This window comes from Sus scrofa, chromosome 11, assembly GCF_000003025.6.
Source record: "Sus scrofa isolate TJ Tabasco breed Duroc chromosome 11, Sscrofa11.1, whole genome shotgun sequence".
Classification (NCBI taxonomy): Eukaryota; Metazoa; Chordata; class Mammalia; order Artiodactyla; family Suidae; genus Sus; species Sus scrofa.
Genome location: NC_010453.5, coordinates 76,884,834 through 76,905,446, shown reverse-complemented (window position 1 = coordinate 76,905,446; position 20,613 = coordinate 76,884,834). Strand labels below are relative to the sequence as shown.

General features: G+C 56.3%; 1 protein-coding gene across 1 annotated transcript in view; it reads left to right on the top strand.

Moving 5' to 3' along the window:
• Positions 1 to 20,613, top strand: part of COL4A1 (collagen type IV alpha 1 chain) — a 139,078-nt gene that overhangs the window by 91,963 nt on the left and 26,502 nt on the right. The window contains 12 exon segments of the mRNA XM_021065910.1: positions 444 to 528; positions 869 to 904; positions 2,924 to 3,088; positions 6,981 to 7,076; positions 9,505 to 9,588; positions 10,105 to 10,175; positions 14,131 to 14,322; positions 14,855 to 15,023; positions 17,111 to 17,203; positions 17,326 to 17,430; positions 18,565 to 18,662; positions 20,428 to 20,578. Coding sequence (XP_020921569.1) covers positions 444 to 528; positions 869 to 904; positions 2,924 to 3,088; positions 6,981 to 7,076; positions 9,505 to 9,588; positions 10,105 to 10,175; positions 14,131 to 14,322; positions 14,855 to 15,023; positions 17,111 to 17,203; positions 17,326 to 17,430; positions 18,565 to 18,662; positions 20,428 to 20,578 — 1,345 coding nt within the window.

Genomic DNA, 20,613 nt, shown 5'->3' with positions numbered 1-20,613 from the left:
GTAAAGCAAAAACCCTCTTCCAATTAAAAGAAAAAAATTTGAGTGTTCCCGTTACATGTTGCCTGAGGAAATTTAAAGGAGTTCTGATAATACTCTTTAAAGAAGTATATTCTTCTCAGGCCATTGAGAAATTTCGAACCTAAACCTCAGAATTAACACTTTTTAACTTGACTTCATTGGTCAAGCTCCTGCCAGGCAGCTGGTCGTGAAAGGAGGCAGAACTGCCTGGCAGAGTTCTCTGCAAGGAGGCCTTCCTGCACACTCATTTTGTCTGTTTTCAGGACCCCCCAGCCCCGCCCCTCCCCCTCTTCCCCCCACTATTTCTTCTTTAGTTTCACGTCTTGAAATAATAACAAAATAAAATGGGTTTGTTTCTCCGTCTGCGCTGCTGTAACACAACCGCCAGCCGCTGCCCTGCGACCATCTTTTCTTCTGTCATTCAGGTCATTGGCCCCGGACTCTTGGGAGAGAAGGGAGAGCGGGGGTACCCAGGAGCTCCAGGGTTGAGAGGAGAGCCAGGTCCCAAAGGTAAGGTCCTTCCCTCTTTCGTTCCCTGCCTCCTGCCTCCTCCCTCCTGTCTCTCTCATCCTTTCTTTGTTCCATCTTCGACCTGCACTCGAGCACATTTTGTTAACACCTGCACCCCGTGTAGACCGTGTGGTGACCGAGTCCTCTGTGCAAGTTCATCTGTTGCCCTCCCATTGGGTGTCCGGGAGCCCATCTCCCTGCATCTCCGCAGCCTCAGGGATGCTGCATCTCCCCCAGCTGAGGGCTCCCTGAGCCCGGGACCACGGGTACCCGCGAGCGCAGAGGTTCAGGGCACAGTGGACCAGGCTCAGTTTGTTCTACTCTCTCTCCCTCCTTTCAGGCTTCCCAGGATTGCAAGGCCAGCCGGGCCCTCCAGGTGAGCACCCTTTACTGATTTTTTTTAGAGTATTTGTACAACTGCTCTGCGGTTTCTATTCCGAACTATCTCGGGCCCTAGTTAGAGATCTGCATAAACTGGCTAGCAACTTTGTGACGTGTTTTTCTAGTTCTGAAAGGCAGGTCCCTTCCTAGGACAGTGTTGATTTTGTAAGTCACAGGCTAACATGTACTTATAAAAATGTGTATCGCTGCCGGTGGAACCTCTTACGTCTCCCATCAAACCCCATCCTCCGTCTCTGGCTCTGATCTAACCCCGTGCCCTCCCGCGTCCTTCCCGCTGCTCCCGGAAGCAGGCCGGTCGTTCCGAAGGTCCCCTCAGCGTCCTTGCTGTCACTTGCCCTCTGCCTGGGGAATGCCTTTGTTTCTCGGCCTGAGACCAGACCCAAGGCTGAGACCTTTCCTGGCTGATCTAATCAACTCTGATCTTGCTTCGGGCCGGAACCCGGCGTCCCTGAGCTTAAACTGAGGCTGTGGCTATTCTGTGCCGGTTTCGCACTTCTAACGTTTCTAATGGATGGTGTGTCCCGGAGGCTGGGAGTTGTGCTTCTGGGATCGTACACCTCCCCGTGCGTGCCCACTGCACGTGTGTATAACCCCAGATCCCGGAGCAGAGGTAACACAGGCTCTGAGTGAAACCCTCGTGTGCCCTGGAACAGACACCTCAGCCCAGTGCTCGCAGTCCCGATGTTTGGGGCTTTGTTTATTTTTCATTTTTATTTTTATCCTTCTCTTGTTATTTTATTTTTTCCCTTGCCCATAGGTCTTAAGTTTTAAGTTCTCCCGGAGCCCCTTCTTTTATTTTTGCTGGAATAGAAAACACAACCCTACCCCATCATCCAAGATTTGAGGCAGCAGCATCGGAGGCTCGAGGCCAGCCTGCCCCGCCCAGCTCTTCCTCCTTGCTGCTAAAACCTTGGCATCTTAAGCATCCCTGTTGCTGGGTTGCCAAGAGCGCTGACCTTCCAGCTGTTTTAGAGAAGATGGCACTTCTCCAGAGCGTTTGCCGTATCTGCTTTCTAAATCCATTGAGCTGCCCCGTTAGTCTTTTAAGCCATCATTTTAAAAGACATTCTTTGAAGTCAATGTGGCCTGTCTGCTCTTGGTCTGGCCCCGGCCCTGCCGATTGCAAAGGCCCTTTCCGTCAGGTTGGGGGGCTGCCTCCCTTGGCGTCTCCCCCGCTGGGGTGGGCATGGGTGGCAGCCCCTCTTCTGCTGTCATTAACATGCTGTGTCTGCAGGCACAGCGACTTCCAACAGTCACCCGAGGCTTCAGCTGCTGTTTGGGGCTTGGGGGCCTGTCCATCTTTCCTCGGGGGTCCCCGCCTGCACCCCTGCTCTTTGCCTCTGGCAGTTTCTCAGGGGTCGCTTTGCCCCCGTCTGTTTTCACACTCTTGCATCGCAGAAGGATGCTGGGGCCGGACGCCCGCCCTCTGCTCCTGGCAGCACGAAGCCGTTTCACCCGCACCTCCTGGACCGTTGTGCCTCAAGCATTCGGTCGGAACCCTGCTTGGCTGTCACAGGCCCTGTGATCTTATCCCCTGAAAACCCCTGGCAGCTGAGCTGGCCCTCCCGTGCTCAGATCCGATGCTGCCTCGACTTCGAGCTCTTTCTAGCCCTCACTGTCCTTTTGCTGGTTCCAACCTGGTTCCCACCCCGGTGGCTCCTGCCCCCGTCCGCTCTGTGTAAGGACTTCTCTTATGCCCTTTCTTCTCTGGGCAGACTTGGGACCAAGCCTCTCTAACCTTTTCATTCACTGGGGACACTCTGTACGGGAGGAAACGCGCAGCTGTTAACGTCTACATGATGAATCCCTATTCCCAGAAGTTAATTTGCTGGGAGCAGGTGGAGCCGTGAGGCCCTTTCTCCCTCGTCCCAGGGGTTCCCCTTCAGTGACGGTCAGCTGGTCACAGTGCCCCGAGCAGAGTTAGGATGCCAGTGTGTGCTGCTGATGGGGGGCTGCAGTGTGCTTCTGCCCTAACCCTCTGTTCTGGTTCCAGGCTTACCGATACCAGGGCAGCCGGGCGCCCCTGGCTACCCGGGTGAGAGAGGAGAGAAAGGTGACCAGGGCTTTCCCGGCGTGTCCTTGCCCGGACCAAGTGGAAGGGATGGATTCCCAGGTCCCCCTGGGCCCCCCGGCCCCCCTGGGCAGCCAGGCCACACAAGTGAGTTCCCTCTGGGTTGGTTTCGAGTGGTGTCCAGTGCAGGACAGGTGTGGGCAGGGCTGACCAAGGCTGGGCAGGGCACTCGAGTTCACGTGCACACGTGCCGTGCAAGAGGCTGGGCATCCGCCACTCGTGGATGACCCGGCCTCACTGAGGGCTGCTGGCAAAGTGAGCCACGCTGCAGAAAGGGCTCCTAAACATAAAAGAGAGAAACTGGTTTCAAGGAATAAGAGGAATGTTAACCGGCTCGGGGTCTCCAGGCGTGTGAGTCAAAAACCAAACCGACTGAGCTGTAGGCGTCTTACTGGGCATGGGATGAATTCTGTTCATCTGGCCATGCAAGCTGGTTCTAGGGGACACACACTCGCACACATACACATGCACGCACACACACACACACACGTACACATAAGGGACAGCACACCAGTGTGGTAACCCAAAGAATGACTTCAACTAAGAACGGTACTTGACCTGGATTTTTCTCATCAGCCCCCCATCCAAGCTGAGCACAGACCGTGCATCCCTTGATTCGCTAAGGGGTTCTAGAGCCTCAAAGTAATTCCAGTGTAAAACATAAGAAGCTTTCAGAGCGTTTAAGCGAACAGTTGCATGGGAAGTGGGTTCATGTTTCCAGTGTCTGGAGCGCAGCTTCTGGACCGGGGCCCCTGTGCTGCCGGAGGCCTGCTTGCTGGAATGCAGGGCCCTCTGCATGAAAGTTCTCATGGATGAGGTTGGGTACGGTGCCAGCTGTGGATGGAACAAGGGATTCCAGAAGCTTCCCTTGGGCGGGGGCGGGGGGGGTCGGCTTGAGTTTCCTCTGACATGTGAATGAGTCAGAGGAATGGCTCCCCTGTGGCTTCATGGGGACATCCTCCCCCTTCTGGTTCGCAACGTGGAGAAAGGAGACAAACTGTGGGAGTCCCGGAGGTTCTCGGCCCAAAGTCCTGCTTCTCTGCGTGTGGGCGTCCAAAGGGCCTTTGGTCCTTAGTCACTCATTCCTTGGTCACTTACTCACTCAACAAACATCGGCGTGCCTGCGGTGCCCTGAGACCTGGGCAGAGCCCACGAAACAATCGTGCTCTCCTGGGTGAGCATTCTGACTCCGAAGTCAAATAAGAAGTGGATTGTGTGGTAGCAGAGAATGAGAAACGCAGGGTGGGAGTTCCCGTCGTGGCGCAGTGGTTAACGAATCCGACTAGGAACCATGAGGTTGCGGGTTCGGTCCCTGCCCTTGCTCAGTGGGTTAACGGATCCGGCGTTGCCGTGGACTGTGGTGTAGGTTGCAGACGCGGCTCGGATCCCGCGTTGCTGTGGCTCTGGCGTAGGCTGGTGGCTACAGCTCTGATTCAACCCCTGGCCTGGGAACCTCCATATGCCGCGGGAGCGGCCCAAGAAATAGCAACAACAACAACAACAAAAGACAAAAGACAAAAAGACAAAAAAAGAAAAAAAAAAAAAAGAAACGCAGGGTGAGAGGGAGCAGGGCAGGGGGTACAGAGGTGGGGCGGGGGCGGGGCCACGGAGGTGGTTTTACGAAGTGAGATCAGCAAAGACTGGAGGGGGCGAGAGAGCCCACCGTGGGCAAATCCGAAACCATTTCCCTACATTCGCGTCTTGCCGGGTCTGGGAGATGGGCTGATCTCATGGGAGGACGTGAACTTCCCAGTGCTGGGAATTTCGTAGTGTGTTGGCCGAGGGCCTTGCAACCTGCCTCTGGGTTCCCCGGGGTTGCTGCTTTGCAAGTCGGTGTAAATTAAGCAATTCACAGTGGCAGCATGATAGTTGATCGGTTATCAATGAGATTTTTACCGAGAGGGAGCGAATGTGTGAAAAAGGCTACCTCTGAACCCAATTGCCACTGTGGGGCCCATCCTGGCTTAACCAGACCACATGGAGGTTCCCAGGTCCCAACCCCGTCCAGCGCTCAGTCCCCGTGGCTGCACCCCCGACACGTGTGAGAGCGTGCAAGCCCAGACACAGCCACTGTATTCTTGCTTCAGCTTTCTAAGTATTCATTTATTTTTTTATTTATTTAAATTTTCTTTTATTTAAAAACTGTTTTTGGAGTTCCCGTCATGGCTCAGTGGTTAACGAATCCGACCAGGAACCATGAGGTTGCAGATTCGATCCCTGGCCTTGATTCGTGGGTTAAGGACCCGGCGTTGCCGTGAGCTGTGGTGTAGGTTGCAGACGCAGCTCGGATCCCGAGTTGCTGTGGCTCTGGCCTAGGCCAGTGGCTATGGCTCTGCCTGGACCCCTGGCCTGGGAACCTCCATATGCCGTGGTAGTGGCCCTAGAAGAGGCAAAAAGACAAAAAATAAAATAAATAAATAATTTTTTAGATGTTAGGGTTAAAAAGAAGAGGTACCTGTAGGAACAGTTGGAGTCTGGACTCCTTCATTTTATTTATTTAGTTCGTTAGTTTTTTAGGGCTGCCCCTCGGCATATGGAAGTTCCCAGGCTAGGGGTTGAATTGGAGCTACAGCTGCCGGCCTACACCACAGTCACAGCAACGTGGGATCCAAGCCGTGTCTGTGACCTACAGCACAACTCATGGCAACGCTGGATCCTTAACCCACTGAGTGAGGCCAGGGATCGAACCCACAACCTCATAGATGCTCATCAGATTTGGAATCACTGAGCCATGAAGGGAGCTCCAGATTTCAAAGTATTTAAAATTCTCTTTGGTGAGCACGGTAATTGCTTCACCAGGGCTGTGCAGGGATTCCGGTGCCCGGAGGAGGTGTGTTCTGGAAAAGGGAAAGAGTGACCCCACAGCTGTCACTATTTACGCACCTGCATCTCCAGAATCTGGGAGTCCCCCCAGCTCCACTGGCAGAGAAGGGAGCGAGTTCTTCCAGTTGGGGAATTTGGGGAAGCTCTTTGGCTTCCACTCTGTTCGGGACGGACGGGGGCCCGAGCGGCCAGCAGGAGGGGGGACCAAGGACATTCTTACGGCTCTGCCGGCCTCCGCCGTGTCCAGAAAACTGCCGGACAACGTCCACAGCAAGCAGACCAAGCCCTCAGACTTCAGGTCTTGCTCCCCTGAAACAACTATTTCCTCCAAGGTCTAAACCAAGTCCCCAGACAGGGGAGGCGGGGCCCCGGTTCAGGCCTTGGCGTCCGGGGAGCCTGGTCCGTCGGGACAGCGCAGGAGGGGGCCGCCGTCGTGACGAGTGGCCGGCAGAGCCTCGCGGGACCCCGCTCACTGTGCCATCTTCCTTCGAAGACACTGAGGAGGAACAATCAACTCTGTCACCCTGTGTGTCCAAAAGCAACACTTTAAAACCACATAGAACCCACAGCAGAGGGCGTCTGCCTCGGTGCCGTTCATTTTCGTGCTTCTTCACTTCATGATGCTCAGAGAGGAAGAGGCACAGACCTTTCGGGGTGTTTTCCCACGGACAGTCTGCATTTTTAAATAGTGATTACTCTGCTGGAAATCTGCTCGGAAAGAAAAAAGGAATCAAGCTGCTCGGGGCTCAGCCTTGACTTCACAGACGTAGGGCGCTGCGACATCATTTACATTTTGGAACCTCGGTTTCTTCATCTGTGAAGTGGGGACGGAGATGAGGGTGTGGATTTGGCAAGAAACAGTGACGTCCGATCCAGGACGGGGTTCAAGAGATGAAGTACACGTCAGAACATAAAATGGAAGCTTGCGCCACGAGGGCTTGTGACGGGGCGGCTGGGTGCCACGTGTGCGGGTCGTAGCTGGTCACAGGCGAATACCTGGGGGGTGTTTGGGAGCAAAACACAGCGGGCCTTCACCTACGGGCCGAACAGCCCGCCCAGGGTTTGGGTTGTGAGGGAGCCTGAATTCAGGGAGGGTGAGAACCCCTGGGTTCCCTTGCGGGGGAGTGACGCTGTAACTCTTAAAAACCCGTTTCAGATGGAATTGTGGAATGCCAGCCGGGGCCACCAGGTGACCAGGGCCTTCCCGGAAGTCCGGGCCAGCCGGGGTTGACGGGCGAAGTTGGAGAAAAAGGTAAGAGACTGAATTTGGTTTCGAAACATGTGGTGGTGCTTGGCCGTGGGGTACGTTTCTCCACACTGCCTGGCTCTGGGTGGCTGTGGGCAGGTTCTTCCGCTGTTGACGCTCCTCAAAGCCCCTTCTTAGGCCCTGTCTCCCTGCAGCTCTGCTGGGCTGTTGGGCGTCGGAGCAACAGCTCTCGCCCGGGAGGGAACAGGGACCCTGGCCCGGCCGTCAAGGTCCCTGAGCTTTCCCCTCCCCGTGGCCGGCAGATTAGATTCCCTGACTGACGCCATCTCCTGTGATCTTCCAGTTCAAAGCCTGGGATTCTCCAAGAATGCCCAGTGCTCCTTCCAGCCGGACCCCAAGTGTGTGCACACAGCTCACCACCTCCCCACGCCCCAGTCCCGTAATCAGTGGGAGCGGATTTTCCGCCAGCGGATCAGCCAGCTCTGCCCGTCGGCCCTCAGTTTTATCTTTGCACATCTCAGGCGTGGTCTGCAACGCCAACTCAGGACCCACCGTAATCCCTTCATAATCTTGGAAATGCGGATTATCGCTGTCCAAACAGTCCTGGCTTAGGGTGTCGTAAGCCAAGCATGTTCCAGTATTTATACGTCTCTTAATGCCCAGAGAGCAGAACAAAGGAGAGGCGGCCCCCCAAAACCAACCCCTCTGGGTCCCATTCCTGGCTTTGGCTTCCAAAGAATGTTTGTTCTTCAAACATTTAAACTGCAAATGCATGGAAAATATCTTAGAATTTTGACAGCTGCTTAAGTTGCAGACCCTTAGATGAAAGTGATCCTAGAATTAAGTGGCAGGGGTTGTGCCATCAGTGTCTTTTTTTTTTTTTTTTTTGTCTTTTCTGGGGCCACACCAGGGTATATGGAGGTTCCCAGGCTAGGGGTCTAATCGGAGCTGTAGCTGCCGACCTATGCCAGAGCCGCAGCAATTCGGGATCTGAGCTGCATCTGGGACCTACACCGCAGCTCACGGCAACACCGGATCCCTAATTCACTGAGTGAGACCAGGGATTGAACCTGCAACCTCATGGTTCCCAGTCGGGTTTGTAACCACTGAGCCACGATGGGAACTCCAAGAGTGTCATTTTTTTATTTTCATGAATGTTCCCAGTTCCCAGATGTTTAACAATTTCTTTTTTAATTAAATTTTTTATTAAACTAGTTGATTTACAATGTTGTGGCCGTTTCTGCCATACAGCAAAGTGACCCAGTCATATATATATATATATATATAATATATATATATATATATACATTCTTTTTCTTATATTGTCTTGCATCATGTTCTATCCCAAGAGGCTGCATTCAGTTCCCTGCGCTGTCCAGCAGGACCTCACTGCTTACTCTAAGTGTCATAGTTTGCCCCAGGCGCTTCGTGCTTTCTGAGATGAGCTGTTCCATCTTGTGACAGAGCCAGTGGCCAGAAGTTGCTCTGTACTGAGAGGTCTGTCTCTCCCTGGACCCTCAGAGAAGCTTCTTTCTTCCCATGTCGTCTCGCTCCTGTAGCACCAGCACCTCCCCGGCTCCCACCTCGAGCCTCAGGAGCACAGACCCCAGCAACCCCACGCTGCCCACAGCTTGGCTGGCTTACCTGCCAACTTGCGCCGCATCCGTCTCATGGATGAGCCCTGTTCTGCCCTGGTTCCTGACGGCAGGGCCTGGAGTAGGGTGTGCCTGGGCTGGGGAGTCATTCAGAGCCAAAGGAGACGAGGGGGACACGGCCCGGCTTCTGTAGCCCCTGACCATGGGCTTCTCCACGTGTGCCCTGCTGTCTGTTGGCCCGATGTGTGCCTGGAAATGGACGTCCAGGGTTTAGGTCGCGGGCCCAGCCGGGCCTTTTAGCTTAGTTTGAGAATCGAGACACAGGGGTCAGAGTGGCTGAAGAGAGGCGTCTCCTCCCATTTTCCCGTTGTGTGCTGCCTCTTCGCCACCCCACGCATCAGGTCAGGCTTCTGCTCTTGCTTTTCTGGCGTGTTGCTTCCATCTCACTTCCGTCAGCCTGTAAACATAGGATGAAAATCCAGGAGTCACAGTTTGCGAAAAACATACTCAATCCAAGAGGAAGCTGATGGGAAGTTGTTGACTGAGAGACTAGATGACACGGCCAGAGCTTCTCCGGCCAATGATGAAAAGTGAGTCCAGGTGACTTTTTAGTGAGGCAGGGCCTGTCCCGTCGCAGGACAGAAGGATGGGATTCCTCGAAGGGCAGCCTCGGTTACCTGTGACACGTGCTGGGGGCAGAGAGCGGGCCCTGTGACAGGGACACAAGGTGTCCCTGACAGGTGTCAGGCTCTGAGAAGCCCCCTCTGGACATGACATTGGAATGGTGGCCACCTCTGCCTTCTCCTGTGCGGTCGCCATGCAGGTGACACCTGTCTGCCCACCTGTTATGTACACGGACCCCATGTCTCCTTTCTTAGGTCAAAAAGGAGAGAGTTGCCTCATCTGTGACTCGACAGGACTTCGTGGGCCCCCTGGGCCACAGGGCCCCCCAGGAGAAATAGGTAAGAGCCTTCCCCCCCCACGGCAAGGGACCCGGTCAGACTTCGCCTCCGTGGGTGGGAACCTTCCCGTCGAAGCAGAACCCCCTGCGACCCCATTTCCTGCGACAGCATCAGAGCGGCTGAGACTGTGCAGCCACGCGCCCGGGGTTGGCTCACTTGGCTGAGAGTGACCCCGGGGACTTGCAATTCAGTGTCATAAGGATTTCCTACTGAAAGGGCCACAGCGAATGAAAACCGTGTGGCTCGGGAGAGGGACCCACACGCCTTGGTTAGCGGTCCTCGGGCGGGCGGCGGCGGGGTGAGCCATCCTGCGACAGTCGCTCGTCTGCGTTTGGGGTCACTTTCCTCCTTCTTGGGCCCAGCGTGGGCTCGCTCATGGTCGCTCTTTTGAGATTCTTCAGACACCATCCTCGTGTGAAGACCTTTGCACTTCGCATCTTGACAAGATAAAAACGTCTCGCGTTATTAGGAAATGTCTTATCAACGCTGTGCTCTCTCCTCTGTCTCTTACGAAAGGTTTTCCAGGACAGCCCGGGGCCAAGGGCGACAGAGGCTTACCCGGCAGAGATGGCCTTGAGGGACTGCCTGTAAGTAAACCACACGGGCGCCTGAAATCTTTCAGTGGAACAGAGTACCGGTTTCCTAACGTGTCTGCTTTGTTTTAAAAATAGCCATTGAGGGAGTTCCCATCGTGGTGCAGTGGTTAACGGATCCGACTGGGAACCATGAGGTTGCGGGTCCGGTCCCTGGCCTCGCTCAGTGGGTTAAGGATCCGGCGTTGCCGTGAGCTATGGTGTAGGTCGCAAGACGCAGCTCGGATCCCGCGTTGCTGTGGCTCTGGTGTAGGCCGGCAGCTCCAGCTCCGATTAGACCCCTAGCCTGGGAACCTCCATATGCCGCGGGAGCGGCCGAAGAAATGGCAAAAAGACAAAAAAAAAAAAAAAAAAAAAAAAAAAAAAATAGCCATTGAGTTCAAGAGCAGAGTAATAATCTCAACTATTGAAGGATGTTATATTGTTGCATGTCATCCGCTCTGCTTCTAAGGCTTCTAAACCTTTAGGCTTTGTTCTTCTATGCTCTGTAAGCATTAAGCCGTGTCTACGAATCCTTACATTGCTTTACTCTTTTTTCTTTCCTTTTTCTCTCTTTTCTTTTATCACAAATTGAAAGTCAAATCTTTAGCGATCTTCTTTTAATGTAGCCCTTCAACATTTGTAATTTAAGAAACTATTTCTGGAAGGTTCTATACAAGCGGGTCAGGGCGAAAGTGAGTTGAAATAGGAGGGAAACAGCTGGAATGCAGCAGTGCTTGTCTCCCTTTGAAGTCAGATCACGGGCTGCTGCTTCCAGAACACCCTGGTGCCTGGGGAGCCGAGTTAGAAGTCGCAACTGTTTAAAATATTTCTAAATACGTTGGAAGTTCACAAAGCTGGGAACTCCGACTGTGGCGAGGATCAAAGTCGGAAAAACTTTGAAGGCAACAGGCACAGTCTGGACATGGTCTTTATCTACCCGGCCTTTCTGGAATACTTCCTGCCTCAAGTCTGCCTGGAACCCAGTCCAGACACCCGCCCTCCAGCCCCAAATGCAATAAAACTGAGAAAAGAGGAAGGAGGGTGTTTGGGGAGAAGTCACGAGAAGGAGAAAGATAAAGAGAACCTACAGCAAAAATGCCAGTCCCCACGCCCTCTCCACCCCCAGGAGCTTTCTTGGTGGAGAGGGAACCCTGCCAGGAACTGTCTTATGGGTAAAAAACGTCATAATTTTCCTTTCCTTGGATGCTATAACATAGCTCCATGGTTTAATTGGCTCAAAAATGTGGTCCCCTTATTTAGAATTTGGTTGGAGGCTATGAGAGGCAGGACACAAACTGACAGAGCAAACTGGAAAGTAGATTCCAGTGAAAGAAGCTCTGATTCCAATGAAAGGCTGTCCCAGAAGCAGCCTTTCTGTGACATGTCCTCTGGAAGCCATGAGTTTGCTTGGGGGGAGGGGGATAGGTCACAAGAGGCTCGTGGCTGCGATGCTGAAGCCCAGCTCCCGCCCTCAGCAGGTCCAGGGTCACTGGGAGCCACCTGTGTTAAGTGACACAAACGTCTGAATTTTCCGCAGTGGCACTGCTTTCTAGAGGCAGACCGCACAAGCTGTCAGGTCTTCTCCAATCTATGCAGCCTGTTCTGAACCTCCAGGGCAGCGTTTGAGTCTCCCACATTTATCCAAAGGCCTCTGCGTCGCTTAGGACTAAGATCTGAATCAAAGAAGCCCCACGAGATGTCTGAGGGTTGTGAATGTCACTTTTCAAGCAAGATCCAGTTTTCTCCCTAAGTAGAACGATGGCCGGCAAGGTCATCGCGATGAAAATGAAAAACTGCATTTTCTCACGCTGTGCTCGCAGTGTTAGAGGAGGCTATGCTTCTAAGCTCTGAAGAATCAACATAAAATAACGTGAGGGGTGCTTCGGGTTGGGAAGCACACGCATTGGTTTTCGTTTCTTACACCTGCGTTTAGTTTTTAGTGGTGACTCTTGCTGGTTTAACACACGCTTGCTCCCGGCGCATCCTGCTGTCGATGTGAAGGATGCAAAGACAGAGGCCTGGCCCTGCCCTCCCAGCCCTGAAAGACTAGTGGAGAGACAGACGGCAAGCACATGTCCCTACCTGAGCAGCAAGGACCATACACCACAGCGTGGACGCCCGGAGGAGGCTGCCCGGACCTCTGTCTGGAGACGCTTCTGAGTTTAGCTGGGACTTGAGGATGTGCAGGCCTAATGTTAACTTGAGAGCCAGAGCCACAACGTTCCACAGCTGCTTTCTACCCAATAACGAATTGTCCACGACCCCGCTCAATCTTCGGGTGGGCGGCTGGTGGAAGTGGTATGTTACCACTCTGGGGACTAGAGCAGATAGCCTGGACTCGTCCCCTGTCCCCAAGTAGATCTGAGTGTCCTAACAGAGGACCAACAAGTGTCCTGCCTTTCAAGGGCCACTTCCAGCTCAGGGCCAGCTCTGACCAGCTGTTTCTGGCCAGAAGAACTTTCTGCCGGGGTTGAATGTTCTGTGTCGCCCTGTCCACTCTGGTAGCCACCGGTCAGTGGTGGCCATTGAAGTGTGGCTGGTGTGACTAAGGAACTGAGGTTCGATGTTATTTAAGTTTATAAATAGTCCCAGGCAGCGCAGACTCATGCTGTCTCCTGACCTCTGGAAGAGCACGGGGTGGCGTGGGTGTGTCTCCGAGAAAGTGTAACTGCGCCCTTCTTTTTCGCGTCACGGTCCCAGCTCCTAGGAAGCCAGCTGGGCGGGAACATACGTCAGTGCCGTGTAGGTGATTCTCCAGTGAGCCACTTGCATGGCTCTGAGTAGCCTCTGAGCCTCTCCAAGCCTCACCTCCACGTTCGTGTAAGAGGCAGCCTTTCCTAGATAACACGGAACTCACTAGCGCTCCCGTGGTTTGGGGACGAAGTCCAGGCTCTGCAGCTGGAAGTAAGCCCTTTCTGGCCCTGGCCTTGGACGGATCACCGACTTTCTTGGAATATTAGCTCCTCCTCTGCGAAGCGGTGCCAGTATTTTCCCTGCAGAGCTGTGCTAAGAATCGGAGGCCGGGACACACTGCGGGCTCTTAGTGAGTGGTAGCCATTCCAAATCTGAAGATTATGTGGATTTTGGTTGCCCCTGTTCCCAGCTCCTCTGAGGGGTACATGTTACACACACACAGAGGCGCGCACGCGTGTGTGTTTCACGTATATCCAAGGACCGTTTCAGAGGGAGGGTATGAAAGGAACTCAAACCAAATGAATATTCTGCGGGAGTTTCAGTTCTGCCGAGGGAGGCTCAGGAGATGGATCTCAGAGAACAGGTATTTGCAGCAACTGCTGGAAACCCTGGCCTGTTCCCCACGAAGCCCGGCTCTCGGGGCTGCGGGGAGCGGGCGTTCCCTGTGGGGGTCACTTTCCAGGAACAGAGACGTGTTCCCGTGGGTGCCTCGTGGGAAGCCCCACTCCGCTCTGCTGTCGGCTCAGAATAACAGTCCCAGAGCCGGCCGGGTGCCCCTCCCCTGGTTGCCCCTGGCCCGGTGCCCTGGACGCCGTTATCGCTTCCAGAATTTGGGGTGGGAGCGGGAGAGGAAGCCCTGAGCAGCCCTGGAGAACGTGGCTCTTCCCCGCCTCACCTGCGCCCAGAAGCCCTCTTTCTGGTTCCTGGGCAGAGAAGTTGAACGTCTACAGCCCCTCCCAACAGCTGCTACGATGTCCTCGGGAATATCGGCAGGGTCAAGGACAAGAACGCTGGCCCACTGATCTGTGGGCCGGGCCGGGCCGCGCCCTTCCCCCCACCCCATCCCTGTCCTCCCTAGGACTCCCCCCAAAAGGCTTTTTAAGGGAAACGGCAGTGAGGTCAGCTCAGGTTTTGTCCCGGAGCCGCTGGCTTGCTCCTGGAAAGGGAACGAGAGCTAAGCATCACCCCGCTTTGCAGGATGGCTCCCCGGTTTCCTTGCTGGTGGCGTGGCTCGCTCTGTGGATGTTGGCATCACCAGGCTTTGTTCTTGCAGGGCCCGCAAGGCGCACCAGGGCTGATGGGCCAGCCAGGAGCCAAGGGAGAGCCTGGCGAGATTTACTTCGACATTCGGCTCAAGGGTGACAAAGGAGACCCCGGGTTCCCAGGCCAGCCCGGCATGCCAGGCAGAGCAGGATCTCCAGGAAGAGACGGCCACCCCGGTCTGCCCGGCCCCAAGGGCTCCCCGGTATGTGTACCCCCAGACTTTGAACGTGTGCTTGTCAGGTGGGTGAGCAGAGGCCGAAGAGCTGAGCTGCCTGGACCCTATCTGTGTATTTTCACTCAGTGTCATTGTTGCACGTGAATTTGCCCCGTGGTCTAGGGACCTGGGCGCTGGGGACCTTGGCGGGAACAATTAGCTGACAACTGACCTGGGTCTTCCGGTGGATCGGGGACCCGCAAAGACGGGCCTGTGTGGGAGGTGGGAGGTGGCGCTGGAGCTGAGCGGCCTTCGAGTCTCCTTTTAAAAGGAGGTTCTGGTTCCGGGGGCCTCCTCTCTGGAGGGGCCCCTCGTGGAGGAGGGGGGTGGCTGCGAGCTCAGCTTGGGGAAGGAATGCCAGCTTCATTTATTAACTTCACGTTGACCTTGGCAGGCGGGTTGAAGTGAATGAGTAGCACGGCTGGTTAAATCCTGGCACTTATTTACTAAACTGGGGAGGAAGGCGACACGGCTCGGAGCGCGGCGAGGCCTGCAGATAACGCTCCTCTCTCTACCTCAGGGTTCCGCAGGACTGAAAGGGGAACGCGGCCCCCCCGGAGGAGTTGGATTCCCTGGCAGTCGTGGTGACATCGGCCCTCCCGGGCCCCCAGGGTTTGGCCCCATTGGTCCCATTGGTGACAAAGGACAGGCGGGCTTCCCGGGCAACCCTGGGGCCCCAGGCCAGCCAGGTGAGGCCCGAGGACCTCAGTGCAGCGCCCAAGTGCCAGGGGCCCAGGGCTCCGTGATGCGGGGACGTGGGTCTGGTTTCAGTTCCGCCAGGAGGTGGGATGTGACATGGCCCATCCTTCCCTGGCTTTTCTGAATCTCACTGCTGCCTTTACGAGATGGGCCAGGTCGTGGGTAGGATGCGGAAGGCAGGAGCCTGAACGTAGGGCTGAGGTCCCGGTACAGGAGTGGGGGCGCCGTGTGCATCAGCAAGTCGGCCTTCTGTGCAGAGTGAGGAGCCCTCCGTCTTGGCTCCTGTGTGGCCCCAGCCACGTGTCCCCCCCTCCACCTCCTGCCCCCCTGATCCGCCCGCTCAGCCACTGGCCCACAGCCCCTTCCACGTGGCTGTTTCACTCCATGGCCGTTTCAGGCATTTGCTGTTTTGCACGGGGTCCTGTGTGCCAGGCACTGTGCTAAGTGGTGACCAGGCGCCCGCTCACCTGGAGCCCACTGCCTGGGCACTGGCCGGGAACGAGGGCAGGGGGCTCCGTGAGGGTTTCCCCCACGCGGCTCGTCATCAAGGAGGGGAGTGGATGGGGACCCCAGGCTGTGCACGCAGGGGACTCTCCGTGACGTCTGAGCTGAATATAACTAAGGGAAGAAAGACGACACTGGCAGCGTTCCCTAGGCAACCAGGAAGGGATGGCCTGGGCACAAAGGGCGGGGGACGCGTGCGTCACTAAGCCGTCATAAGCTGTAGAAAGGCACGGGAGGGGACTTGGGGTGATCCAAGCTGTGTGACCAGGAAACACTGTAAAGCTCCGTGACCCAAGTGTCCTGCGGGATCCGCGGCAGCAATGACGGTCTGGCTTCCTGGTCACAGATTTTGCTTCTGTCACCAGGCATGCATTCTCAGTCCTGTCCCCACTGGGAACCGTTCCTTCCTCAGGAAGACAGTGTTGAGTCGGCCAGCTCCGTGCCTCAGGAGACCTTAGCAGCCCCTGTGGGAACCTTAGGAGCAGCCCTACCAGCTCGGCTCTGATTGTGGGCATTGCTGTGTGGTCACTGGCACCAAGTCAGACTCACTTGATAACTGTTCTTCATTTAGTAAGGATCCCAGCCTCTCTTGTGACTCCTTTAGGGCAGGGAATCCTGGGCTTGCCTTGGGAAGACCCCCATCTTGGAAAAGGGGCCTCCGATCCCTTGTGCCCAGGTCCCGGTTCCCAGACCATCGCCTCAAGGGTTCTTTGCGTGTGGAAACAGAACACTTGCAGGGTTTTTCCTGGCCGGACACGCCCATCAGAAAAGCCACTGGCACGCAGAGCAGATGTGTCTCGACAGGATGGGAAGAAGGTCCTGGAGAGGCCGTGCTGACCGCGCCGCTGGTCGGCTGTCTGCATTCCGTAGGGCTCCTCGGTCATCTAGACCCTGTCGGCCTGGGGATGAGAAACCCGACCTCTTTGATCTGCCAGAGCCCCGTTTACTCTGACGCTCATAAAAGCCATAAAAGTTCCCAGGGCTGGAGCTGATAGCCAGGATGTGTCAGGTCGGGCGGCGGGCCTTTCCCACAGCCCATAGCTAAGGCAGGGGGTGGTGTTGGGAGGCCCTCCATACCCCCGGATTCTTTAAGGTCCTTTCCTAACAGCTGAGCCCTGACGCCCAGTGGCGCTCCCAGGCACAGACGCTGGGGGACGGAGGACAGGTGGTTTCCTGTGTGCTGGAGATGCCACAGAACCGTGAGGGCAGGAACGCCAGTGACCCCCGAGCATGTCGTGAGGGTAACTCGCCCCCCCCATGAACCCAGAGCAACGTGGGATTCGTCCCGTCTGGGAAACGGAGAGGGGCCGGTGGGAGCATTTCAGCGTTTTGAGACTAATGCAGACACTTCCCCAGCCCATCTCACCGTCCGTTACTGTAGAGTCTTCAGCTTTTCCTGACTCTGACTTTAGACGCTTCAGGAATTGTTGCGTCACTCTGTCTGTCTTGGTAGAAGAGGCCTCTGTGAGCGAGGCCAGGAAGGCAGAAGGGAGAAGCGGAGGCGAGACGCCAGGCGCCTCCCCAGGGTCGAGCCGAGGTGGCCTCACGCTCTGTTCTGGCTCTTTTCTCCCAGGTCCCAAGGGCGAAGCAGGAAAAGTCGTGCCCTTGCCTGGCCCCCCCGGAGCAGAAGGACTGCCGGGGTCCCCCGGTTTCCAAGGGCCTCAAGGTACTTTTGGAGTTCAAGTTCACCAGAGGCACAGGGGGAGGTGGGGAGAGAGTGGGGAGGACGGGGGGGTACTCACAGGCTCACGTTTTGCTCACGTTGACTGCTGATCTTTCTCAAAACAGGTGACCGAGGTTTTCCTGGAACCCCAGGAAGGCCGGGCCTCCCGGGAGAGAAGGGTGCAGTCGGCCAGCCTGGAATTGGATTTCCAGGGCCCCCGGGTCCCAAAGGTGAGCCTGCAGGGCAGGGCCAAACTTCGGCCTGGCCCGCGAGGGCCCTGATCCTGGCGTCTGACCCCTGCTGGTCTCTCTCTTTGTCCTCCGTGGATTCTAGGAGAAAAGGGGCAATGGACGTAAACACGCCATGCCTGGAGTTCCCGTCGTGGTTCAGCGGGTTAAGAACTTGACTCGTGTCCATGAGGATGCGGGTTCAATCCCTGGCCTCACTCAGTGGGTTAAGATCTGGTGTTTCCGTGAGCTGGGGTGCAGGTCCTTCCTAGACACGGCTTGGATCTGGTGTTGCTGTGGCTGTGGTGTAAGCCAGCCGCTATAACTCCTGTTGGACCCCTAGCCTGGGAACCTCCATTTGCCGCAGGTGCGGCCCTAAGAAGCCAAAAAGAAAGAAAAAAGAATAAACACACCATACCTGCTAGTAAGCGAGCAGTGGGGGGAGGCTTTCCAAGAGCCGCTGGGAGTGGAGGACAGGGGCTCCAGCCGCCAACGACGGGGTGGTGGCTCCCGGGGCCGTGGGGCGGGGAGGAGCTGGGACAGTGGGACCGCAGGCTGCCCAGGGAGCCGGCAGACGCCCGTTCCCCTAACTGCGCCCTCCAGGGGGTCTCCGTCAGTGAAGGGAGCACACAGCCTGGGCCGGGCTGGCCTGGAAGTTGGGGGACAGTGGGGTGACTGTGAGGAGGGGGCTTTGCTCCGAGGGGAGAGGCGCCGACACTGCGGGGCTGGACCCCCACAGGTACTGATGTTGTAGAACCGGCGCTTCATTCTGAAAACCGTGAGCACATGAGGAGAACAGTGTCCCTGTTTTCGCTGCTTTCTTGGCCTGGCTCCAGGGAGACCGATGTGCAGCCTTCGGTCCAGAGCCCAAAAGGGCTGGGAGCCGCACGGCCGGCAGCCTGGTCCCAGTGCCCCCGCTTCAACTGGAAGATGAGGGACGAGAGGGCGGATGTGGGGAGAAGGAGGGGCAGCAGGTGCTGCGCGCGGTCCTGGCGCCCGGCCGCCCCCAGGCCGGGGGGGTCTTGTCTTCCCTGTTGTTCCCTCGCATGTGCTCAGGTTCATCTGAGCAGGTGTAAGAGGGGAGAGAGGAGGGAGCAGCTTTATTACGTGAATGAGTCTGTGGATTTTTCGAAACAGGTGTTGATGGTTTACCTGGAGATGCTGGACCTCCCGGGAATCCCGGTCGCCAAGGGTTTAACGGCTTACCTGGCAACCCAGGTGCGCCCGGCCAAAAGGTGGGTACCAGGGTTCTCGGATGGCCGTTTCCGCATCCTTGTGATAAACGGGACACGTAAAAGGCGGGTTATTAATCTCACAGAGGGTACTGGGCAGCGTGTTGTGTTTGAACGAAATTGCATCAAATAGCAAATACCAAAGTACCCGGCATGGCACACAGTCGTGTGTGTTTGGGGCTGAATCATTGGTTTCCACTGTGTGTGCCCTTGCGGGTGTGTCCTGGGTCTGTGCACGTGTGTCTCACCGGGAGTGGCGGAAGGAAGCCCCTGTCCCAAGGACGTATCAACCTCCAGGAAGGTGGAGGGCAGCCTTCCTCGGCCTCACGACGCTGCCATTCAGTAATTCCTCGTGGTGGGGGCCGCGCCCGGCATCGTGGGGTCTTTAACAGCCTCCTCCGAGGCGCTAACCCACACATCCCAAAGGAGCACCCCCACACCCGCCCCCCCTTGCGATGGCCAAAAATATCGCCGACTTTACCAAACACGGCCCGGGGACCAAGGGCGCTGGTTGGGGACCCTGGGCTGGTGGCGTCAGGCCCTCCGGGACCTCAGATGCCCTCCCCTCTTGCCAGTCCTGCACTTCCGCCTGCCAGCCCAGCTGACCCTGGTTGGCGCCTTCCTGCTGTGACATAAAGAAGGGGAAGTGCCAGAAGGCCGGTGTCTTACGTGGGAGGAGCCGCAAGCCTTGCGGAGACGCATCTTTGCCAACACAGACCTGGGCGGCTGTTCCCACCCTCGGGGGCGGGGGGCAGGCGGGCGGCTGTGTCTCTGGGACGCGGGGACACTTCCTCCCCAGAAGCGCCTGGCCTGTGGTGTCCCCGCCCCACGTGGCTGGCGTGGATGGAAGCCTTGGGACGGCTGTCTTTTCGAGACACATTGTCACTTTCCCCTGAGGAACCTCACTTGGTGAGAAAGGGAGGCAGCGGTGGCAGCGTGTGGGCGCGAGTTAGTCAGCGCCCAGTGGACCTGGAACCAAGGATTTGGTTTACGCTTTGAAATCTTGGGCTTTTTCAAAACCCCTGGGACGGAGTTCCTTCCAGTTTGCAAATTTCAGCGCGGGGCCAGGTCTCCGGAGAAGTCCCTGCGGCCCGCTCACGCCCACCGGGCCCTCCCTGGAAGGTGTCACCTCCAGGGGATGCCGGGGGGGCTCTGTGACATAGTGTCCATCTTCTGCTCCAATGGGCCTGTGGGTGTTAAATGGGGTGTTTTGAAGGCCCCCTCTTCAGGCCCTCGAAATGCTGCCTTTTTTAAAATCATCTGTATGTGTCGAAGCCCTTTGATTCATGAAATGGCTTTAAATGTGAGTTAAATTTGACGTGAAAGACTTCCTTTAACAAAAAAGGCAGCGAGTTCCCATGCTGGAACTTTCTACCTCTCAAGGTAATGGCTGGCTGGCCACCGATCACGCTGGGCATTGCTCCCGCCACGGAGAGTCAGCTCCTCGCAGACATAGGGCAGCAGAGTCAAGGGGCCCAGACCCTGAGGGAGGAACGCCTACCTCTGAAAGGCGACAAGCTGGATAGGCGGGTGTCGGGGCGGGGCTTGGCTTTCCGCCTTCGGGGAATGCAAATGATAGACATCAGCCCCCCTTGTCCCGGAGTGAGACCGAGGGAAGCCATGGGTGTGAAGAAGCGTCACAGCCTGGAGGGCAGGGTGGATGCTCGTCTTATAAATGCACCTGCAGCATCAGTTATCACTGACGCTCTTGGCCTGATCGCATCGCGGGCTCTGAGGGTCACTGGATCTCTGTGCTTGGGGTCTCCAGGGAGAGCCTGGAATCGGGCTGCCAGGACTCAAAGGGCTGCCAGGGCTGCCCGGCACCCCCGGAACCCCTGGGGAGAAGGGAAACATCGGGGGACCAGGAGTTCCTGGAGAGCACGGCGCCATCGGCCCCCCAGGCCTTCAGGGAATCCGAGGTAACCTCTTACAGGCAAATCTAGCTGGCGGCAGG